This window comes from Asparagus officinalis, chromosome 3 (genome assembly GCF_001876935.1).
Source record: "Asparagus officinalis chromosome 3, Aspof.V1, whole genome shotgun sequence".
In the NCBI taxonomy this organism is placed as follows: domain Eukaryota; kingdom Viridiplantae; phylum Streptophyta; class Magnoliopsida; order Asparagales; family Asparagaceae; genus Asparagus; species Asparagus officinalis.
The window spans coordinates 78,082,090-78,091,587 of NC_033796.1; the positions used below are offsets into that span (position 1 = coordinate 78,082,090).

The window sequence follows — 9,498 nt, forward strand, 5'->3', positions numbered from 1 at the left end:
GCAAAATGCACGTTATGAATTCCGCACACATGAAGGCATGGTTGATAGCAGGATCTTTGTGAAATATTATAACTTTGAATTATGGATAGTTATAGTTTTATTAGTAACACCGAATATTTAATTATGATTAGAACTTTTAATTATGAATAAATTTAATCTCATGAGAAATTCTTATGGGGTCTTCAGGGTAACTGGCTATGCTATTTAAATTTCGAAAAGTTCTTGGAATGATCAAATAAGTGCATGACAATAATATTTGCTTAATTGATATTTCTTAATTATGTGATTTTTAAAAAAAAATTAGGCTATCCATGCAAGATTAGGAGGGGGTAGCTCGAGTCTTCTTTTGACGATGATTAGAGATGAAAGAATGTGTCTTCCCCAAACTTTTATTTTAATTTGTTTTAGATAGTTTCATGTATTTTTCTTTGGAACAATTAGGATATTAACTCTTGTTATTAGTATTGAATATTTGAGGATGATAGAATTTTATTTATTGATGTTATTAATGAATGGAATTTTTATTTTCCCTCTTATTCATTATTGGGTATTTTTAATATTTTTTTTGTTGTGAATCTTAGTGTCAGGTTGAGAATAATATGATAGTTGTCTATGAATGGAAAAATTATTATTAATGTATATTAGAAATTTGTAGTCTACAATGACGGTTTTATAAACCATATTTTATTCATCAACGAAGGAAAAGCACCGTCATTGATGGGTGACTAATTACCCATTATAAAGACTTTTATGACGGTATCCAACCGTTATTAATTAGTCTTCAACGATGGGAAAATATCCCCGTAACTAATGGTAACGACGAGAAAATATCCCTGTAACTAATGGTAACGACGGGAAAATATCCCGTCACTGATGGTAACGACGGGAAAATATCCCCGTGACTGATAGTAACGACGGTGATAATTACCGTCGTAAATATTAATGACGGTAATATGTTCCGTCATAATAGACTCTATAACGACGGGTAGTATATCCCTTCGTGACCCTTTAGCGAAGAGGGCTTCAACGACGGGTGACGAAGGGATTTTTCCCCGTCGTTAGCATTCAATAACGAAGGTTTTCAGCTTTTTAACGAAGGGAAATCCCTTCGTTAAAGATGTAATTTCTTGTAGTGTGGTTAGTCACCTAGAACTTAAAATTGGAATTGGGATAATCTGTAAGATAAATTTTTAATGTTTTAGTTACATAGAACTAAAACTAGAACAAAATTTTACAGTGTTAATCAAGTAGAATTCTAACAAAACTAGAATTGAGATAATGGTACAAAATTATCCCACATTTTTTATTTTTCTATACAAAATATGAGAGTTCTAGTCTCTCAAATTATTCCAAGTTTTAGCTTAGAACTAGGTGGTACAAAACTAGAACTCATATTTATTTTGTTATTTGTTATTTTTTATATTTCCTTTTTTTCTTTACTTCTTTCCTATTGTGGTTGTCACCTGCATCATTAGACCATCATTATAATAATAATTGTCAATATCATATAGTCTAACCAAAAGTTATTTAATAGTAAGAACATTCTTGTAAGCAATTATCAATTAATAATAGTAAGTTTAAAATACATAAATAGTATTTATATATTATCAATTAATAATAGTAAGTTTAAAATACATAAATAGTATTTATATATTCAAAATGCATAAATATATATTTCATGATTATAAAAATATTCAAAATGCATAAATATATATTTCATGATTATAAAAATTTATCCCACGTTATTTTATCAAAATATACCGCTTTACAAAATTGTTCCTATTTATCCTACTAAAATATCCCACTAACGAAAAATTATTCCACTTTAATAATTATCTCATTTTACATAAAAATAGAGATATGATACATGACACTATTATTATGCCGGCAGCTAAGTTTGTAACAAACAACGTTACTACCTTGGTTGCTCCTCAATCCACATCAATCGACAACAAAATTTAAAGTTATGTGGTCCGATTAAACATGATAATGACTGATGAAACCAATTATAGAGTCACTATGAAGTCTCACTATACGTACAAGTTTAAGATTTATTCACCAACATTTTTTCACAAAATACCCTCAAACAAATATTAATTATGCTAAATTACATGATAGTGCACGGAGGTTGAGGCTCCTCCTCAATAACGAACTGGCAACTCTCATATCCTCGACAAGGCGGTGCACCGATAGATTCAGCCGGCGGCAGCCATTACCCCTCCAACACCAACAACATTTTCCACAACACCCCTCGTACCACGGCCTGCAAGCGCAGTTGCAACCAAAACTTGGCCTAACCGGTCGGCAACCTAACTCGGGCTCTTGGGACTCGATGACCGGTTCAGACTTTACAGGATCATCCTTGAGGTTGCCATCCTTGGACTCACCGTTCTTAGGGTCATCTTTCTTGGTCTCCTTGATCTTGTCCTTTGGTTCATCCGATTTAGGCTCCCCCTTCTCCTTCTTCTCTATAATTTGAATGTCCTTGATGACATTGCTAGCTCCGCAGCAGAGCTTCTTGCTGAGCTTTTTCGGATCGAACCGCCCAGAGATTGTTACCGTGTTGTTCTTCTCGTCGAATTCGATGGTTTGGATGTTCTCTCGCACTCAAGAAGTAGAATTCATATAAACAAGTCAAGACTTTTTGATACAAGTGGTTTTCTTTGAAGAAAACAATGGTGCTTTTTTATTGTGAAATTATGATTGTTGATTACCTTCGAGCTTGCATATTGTTTCGCTGATCTTTTTGTAGCAACGTTGACAATCTAGATCAACCTTCAAGATTATAGTGGAGACCTATGATGACCAATATGTTATGAGTTATGGCATGCTCATGGGTGAACACAAATTGAAAGTAATGATTTTCAATAATCGGATATATAATTTTATGGCAACAACTCATTAAGAAATAAAGGATTGAGATATGGACGTTACTGAACAAAATTGCATTCCAAGAGAGTCAAACAGAGAAACCATAATTTTAGGATTTTATGTTCGTACCTCTATGGACATCCCAAAAGAAAGTAATTAAGATGATGTTAGATGACATGAAGTATAAGTTCATTCTATAATGGGTTAGTCAAATTATTTAATGTAAAAAATAATAAGAATAATTTCTAATAATGAAGATTGAGAAATGGTACCTTGTGCGGCATTTCTTGATCAGACCAACTCCCCAATCTTAGAGAAGATCACAAGAAAGTGAAAAAGGAGAGAACCAATTAAAAGAGAGGGAGGTCAGTTGACCTATTTAAGTCAAGTGTTTTTTGAATTAAATATTGCAGATAAAACTACATTAATGTCCTTAGCTGCCACAGGGAGCCATATATCTCCAACGCTGATTAACTGTGAAAGATGTGACATTGATTAAGATGTGACATTTCATCTGATTAAGATGTAGGATAAATTTTCAAAACAAACCCTTTTAGACATTTAATTGCAAAAACCAATCTATTTTTCACAATGCATCATAGAGTGTAGGCATATTAGCCTAATCCGGAAATATATGGCTCGATGTATAGGCATATTAGTCTAATCCGGAAATCACGATGCATCATAGAGTTTGGTCTAATCCGGAAATCACGATGCATGTATCTCGATGTGCGACTCATACTTCGGGTTCACAATCAACTCACATGACAAAAATGACTAATTCACAAATTTACACAGACCGGTCGACTGATGTATCTTCATCAGTCGACCGACGATATGCACAAACCATGCACAAGGCAAAACATGTGGGATCGATCGACCGACTCCTTTGCTTCGGTCGACCAACCCGAGCAGAACATGAGAGTGAGTTACAGTGTAGGTTTTCAATCTATAATACTACAAAACGAGATCTTCACGTAAAACATATATAATTAAACTTGTTTAATGTGATTAGGATTCAATTAACTACATGAAACATAATTAATATAGTTAAGTGGATTATATTAACCCTAACATAGTCATGTTCGTATGAAACGTCATGCAAACCACAAATCTTTGACAAAATCCATGTTAAAATTTATTTCTGACCTTAAATCCAATTCAGAGAATTCGTTTATAACTTTTGAAAGCAAAAAGATCAAATATTTGTATCTTATAGTTTAAAAGAGTAATCTTTTTACTTAAATTAGGTTTTAAGGCCCAATAAAATCAGATAAAACTCAATAAAAACTAATTAAAATGGGGATGGGACTGGAGGAAATGAAACTCACCTCAAAATGTGCTGGAATCCCCAAGAATGCAAGAAAACTAATCCTCCTTCGCCAAACACTGACGATCTCACCCTCTTTTCGATATTTGCTTCGCAAAGCTCTCAAAATGTTACCAAAATATGATCTAGGGTTTGAGGGGAGAGGGTAGCCGCTTGGGTTTAGAAAATATGATGAAAAGGAGAATTTTCGGGTGTATATTCTTATATATATATACGGGTAAACCCGAAACAAATCAACAAAACCCGAAACCAAGTCAAACTGGGAAAACTTGATATAGCCCCATCGGTCAACTGACCATAATGCATTGGTCGACCGATTGGGTATAATCAGTCGACCGATCAGCTTAGGTCGATCGACCGACCAGATCACAGAACTGATTTACAGTTTGTGCATGGGTGTGCATGTTTTCACTCATTTACTCTCATATACATACTTAATCAATCTAAAATCGATTACTAACATACTCATTTCTCAATAAATGATATTTATCATAATAAAAACTCATTTATCACTATTTATCACAATATTTTCAAATTTATGGGGTTTTACATCTGATCTCTTATACTTAAAAATATTCTTGAGCAAAACAACCCATGACCCCACTGTTCTGGGTCACCCTCCTATCATCGGTCTCTAGCATTTGAAACTTATACCTGTTGATGAGACATTTATTATAACGTCTTACTTTTTGGTAAGGATGTTGTGCATGAATAATAATTTCATCTGATAATATAGTGCTATCAAGAAGTGATTTTTTAACCTAAGCCAAACAATATCAGAGAATATTTAGGACAAGTTTAACTTAAAGTTATATTATGAAAGTTCAAAATTTAATTATACGACACTTACATCAATTCTGAACCAATCTGGAAATTCTTTCTTACGCTTTTTCTAAATATTATGTGTTGTATTCCTACCGGTTATTTCATTCTTAAGCTTCTACAGATGTTGCATGTTAATACAACATATAAGATTATATTGGTGAACTAAAAGTAAATGAACATATATCATCTATGTTACTGCTTTCATTTGTTACCTTTGGTGGTCTTAAAAAATATCAAGATTTTTTAATACATATTCATGAATTTTGATCTGAGTGAGATCTTGGATATTTTTCATGTTTCTTATCCTTAGTTGGTAACTGATGTGCAGTTTTCTTCTCATGCATGTAACGCGATGCAAACACAAAACATTCGTTGAGCATATACCCTTCAACTATCGAGCCCTGTGGATGAGCTCGTTTGAGAATATTGTGTTCCATGAAACCCAAATACCTTCAAATTTTGAAAAGATGTAATTATTATGAAGTCAATATAAGAAATACATATATAATTAATAAAGGTGACAAAAATCTAACTTTTCAATCGGATACATCCAACGATAAGTAACAAGACCTACGATTCTAGCTTCTTATGCGAAATGTTGGGTAATATGGACCATGATTGTAAAAAATGAATGAAAAAATATTACTTTCATATTACATAGAGATTTAACTCGGATCTCGTCTTCAAGTTTTTTAAATTCATCCTAACTTTAGAGCATAATTTTTTGAAGAATCCACAATGCTCAATAATAATCTTCAACGCTTCTTTTATCATATTGTTATTGCATGTAATCGGAAGCAATTGATGAAAAAGGACGTGGTAATCATAGATCTTCGAACCTAAGAGTTTCCTCTCTTACACCTGGACATTGTTTGATATGTTAACAAAGTAACTATCTGGTGACTTTACCGATTTGAGAACTTCACAAAATCTTTGCATCTACTCATTTGAGATTGTAATACGAGACAAAGGCAACTTCAATTTTTTAAGACCAACATCATGTGCTTATAAATCATTCCGAATATTCAACACGGTCAAGTCTTGGTGAGCCCTTAGGCCGTCCTTCAACTTGTTGCATCTTGTATGAGAGTTGACACTATATTATTGCAAATATTTTTCTCCATATGCATGGCATCTAAGTTGTGTCAGATTTTAAGCTTTTGTCAGTAAGATAGCGGAAAGAAGACACTAAATTTAGTCCATCCTCTAGATAATTTTTTGGCTTCATTCTCATCTTGTACTCTTCAGACTGTTCTCTTACACTTCAATGACTTTTTTCTCTTTAAGGAATCTCTTACTCCGAGCAGGTTATACTTAGACTAACGATTATTTTCAAACCTTACTTTTGGATACCCCTTAAGCAACATTACAATCTCAACTCTAGTCAACTGATGCGGCTTCATTCTCTTCTCAATTGTGCCATCAAACAGTAGATAATTTTCTATACTTATGACTCAAGAGTAACCACCTTCAATTAAACTAATAACAGCTCTTTCGGCTATGCGGTAATTGAAGAGCTTCAAATTCTAGACCACATACAGGACAAGCATACTTTCCCTTCATAGACCAACCGAATAGAGTAGCATAAGCTGGAAAATCATTAATCGTCCATATTAGAATAGCATGTAACCTAAACGAGTCTTTAAAATAGACATCATACGTCAATACACCCTTAGACCAGAACTGTTTCAGCTCATCAATTAGTGGCTCCAGACAAACATCAATATCATTACTCAGTGCATGCTTACCAAGTATCAATAATGAAAGTATCATATATGACTATTTCATACAAAGCAATGGAGTTAAATTATATAGCATTAATACAACTGGCCACGTTGACCAGCCAGAACTCATTACCCCAAACAGATTGAATCTATCGCTAGATAGGCCTAGTCTGATATTTCTACAATCATCGGCAAAATAAGGATAAAAATTTTATCAACATACTTTCAAGATAAAACATCAGCAGGATGTCTCAATTTACCATCATCTACTTGATCTTCCTTGTGTTACCTCATGTTCTTTGTAGTGTCATTGTTCATATACAACTGTTGCAATCTAGGGACCAACAGAAAATAACGAAGCACCTTTCCTAGGATCTCCTTCTGCATCCCCTCTGACTCTATTGTCCTCCTTGTTGAAGAGTTTGTGCATCGTTTTCACTGAGAAACTTCACATGCTAGACACTCCCGAAGGTCTTTACTGGCTTTGTGGCAGAGGATACAATCATTCCGACATGCATCAATCCTATTATAATCAAGATTTAGAGCAAAAATAATTTTCTCAACCTGATAATTTGTTAGGGGTATGATAATCTCTCCTCTAGGAATTACTATCCAAAGCAAATCAAGAAGCATTTCAAAATAATTATCAGACATTCTGCTAAGTGCCTTAATATGTAGGAGTTTTATCATAAATAAAAATCTAGAGTACTCAGTAAAGCCATCATATAGGTCATTTTCACCATTCCAGTAGCTTCATTATTCAATTTATGTCTGCGGAAGAATGCATATCTTTAATATTTTCTGCACCTTCGATATGTTCAACCTCTTCAGCATCATCTTCGATATCATCTTCAATGTCATCTCCAATATCATCTTCAACATTATCGTCGATATCATATTCGGTGGGATGGGGAAAAATATCATTGAACATTATTTATGTTCGTCTATCCGTAAGCCACTGGGCATACCAACACACACATTCGGCTCCTCATCTTCAATACAGCCTTCTGCATGACATGACTAATATTTATATTTCTCTTCAAACCCTGATTTTATTAGATGGATCGGTATATAATTTCTATTCTGTAACTTCATATTCCTACACCTACAATAGGGATAATACATAGCACTGCTACTTAAATTCTCTGGATTTATTTTACCGCATGAAGGTGTCGCATCCCTCCTTATATCACATGTCACGAAATTTTTCAAGTCAAGGAATATCTATCCTCGGTTTGTCAGGAATTATCCTAATATGTAGATTATATACAATTATTAACTACCGTTAATTTCACTACTACTAGTAAATCTATGACTCTTCGTGACAATATGGAGAATAATAAAAATATTTTTTATTATCATGAGTTAAATTTTCAACGGAGCCTTGGACCTGATGTATAATACATGCAACAGAATCACAATCTGAAAACAATACAAAACATCCCTATTTGCGCTTCTTATGTCCATTGAGATGAATTCATGAACTTAAATATTTATTTATGTTGTCTTTGTTAAACTAGAGTTATTTGTGGTCCAACTATTATTATGTCAGCTTTGCTTAGAGTACAAGCTTTCAGTTTCTACCCCATTTGTTCTTTAACTATTATTATGTTAGCTTCGCACAAAAAGTGAAATGTATATAGAGACTAATTAGAACTAAAAACGTATATAGAGACTAATTAGAACTACCTTGCGGCTGTCATAAGAAGGTTTCTACCCATTAAGAATATAATAGTGCTTACATCTAACTTCATCTACTTCGTATGTTTTTATTTCTTGAAAATTTTGGCAGCACCCACCCACTATTCTCTATGTACACTGTGCGGATGTTATTATGTGTATTGGTAATAGACTGAAATGCAGAACAACGTATGCTTATTATACATGGAGAACAATAAGTACGTCCTGGCAAAATTTTTAAGAAATGAAAACACACAAAGTATACAAAATTGAATGTATGCACTATGATATTCCTAGCCTGTCCGAGAAGGACAGATCTAATAATTACGAATTTCAGTACCAATTCTTTCTTCTTATAATACAAAGTAAACGATCATTTTCGGGTAGAAAACTTAATCTCCTACCCCAAATATGAGTCATATATCTTGTATTACAAGTCTAAAGAACTGGATGTAATTATTAGACAGGAGTCTAGGGATAACGTTATCTTTTTATTCACTTGGATTGGATATCTAACACAGTATTATAACATATTGCATGATATATCACTCCATTTTTTAACATATTTTACGTTATAAATCACACATTTTCAAATCACAAACCAATAGAATCACACATTATCATTATTAAAACAATACGTATAATTTAATTTTGTAATAATCAAATTTAGGGTTAAATTTATGGTAATATATTTGTCTGAATTATGGTTAAATTAAGTTTAATATTAAAAACCTTATTTAATTAGGGTAATAATGTAGTTAATGTATGGTTTATAATTGATTATAAGTGTTGATCAAATAGGGCAAAATATTTGTCAAATTAGGGTTAATAGCTGAAATTTTTATAGGGTTACAAGATTCAAACTTTTTTATTTTAGGCTAGAATTTAGGGTACTTGATAAAATTGAAGAATAAACAACAAATTTTAAAAAATAATATATTTCATGAAAATACATACCTTTGGGATTGCGGCGCCAGCGGCATGAGGCTACGGAGGCTACGACAGAGGCTTGGTTGTAGAGACGGTGATGGCGGCGCGGCGGCATGGGACTCAGACTTGAAGAGGGCT

General features: G+C 33.2%; 1 protein-coding gene across 1 annotated transcript; it reads right to left on the bottom strand.

The window, feature by feature from the left end:
• Positions 1,958-3,251, bottom strand: LOC109832346 (heavy metal-associated isoprenylated plant protein 7-like). Its single transcript, XM_020399748.1, has 3 exons — positions 3,144-3,251; positions 2,715-2,796; positions 1,958-2,606 (listed from the first exon to the last, which is right to left on the bottom strand). The coding sequence occupies exons 1-3, from the start codon at positions 3,153-3,155 to the stop codon at positions 2,098-2,100; spliced, it is 603 nt and encodes a 200-aa protein (XP_020255337.1). The 5' UTR covers positions 3,156-3,251; the 3' UTR covers positions 1,958-2,097.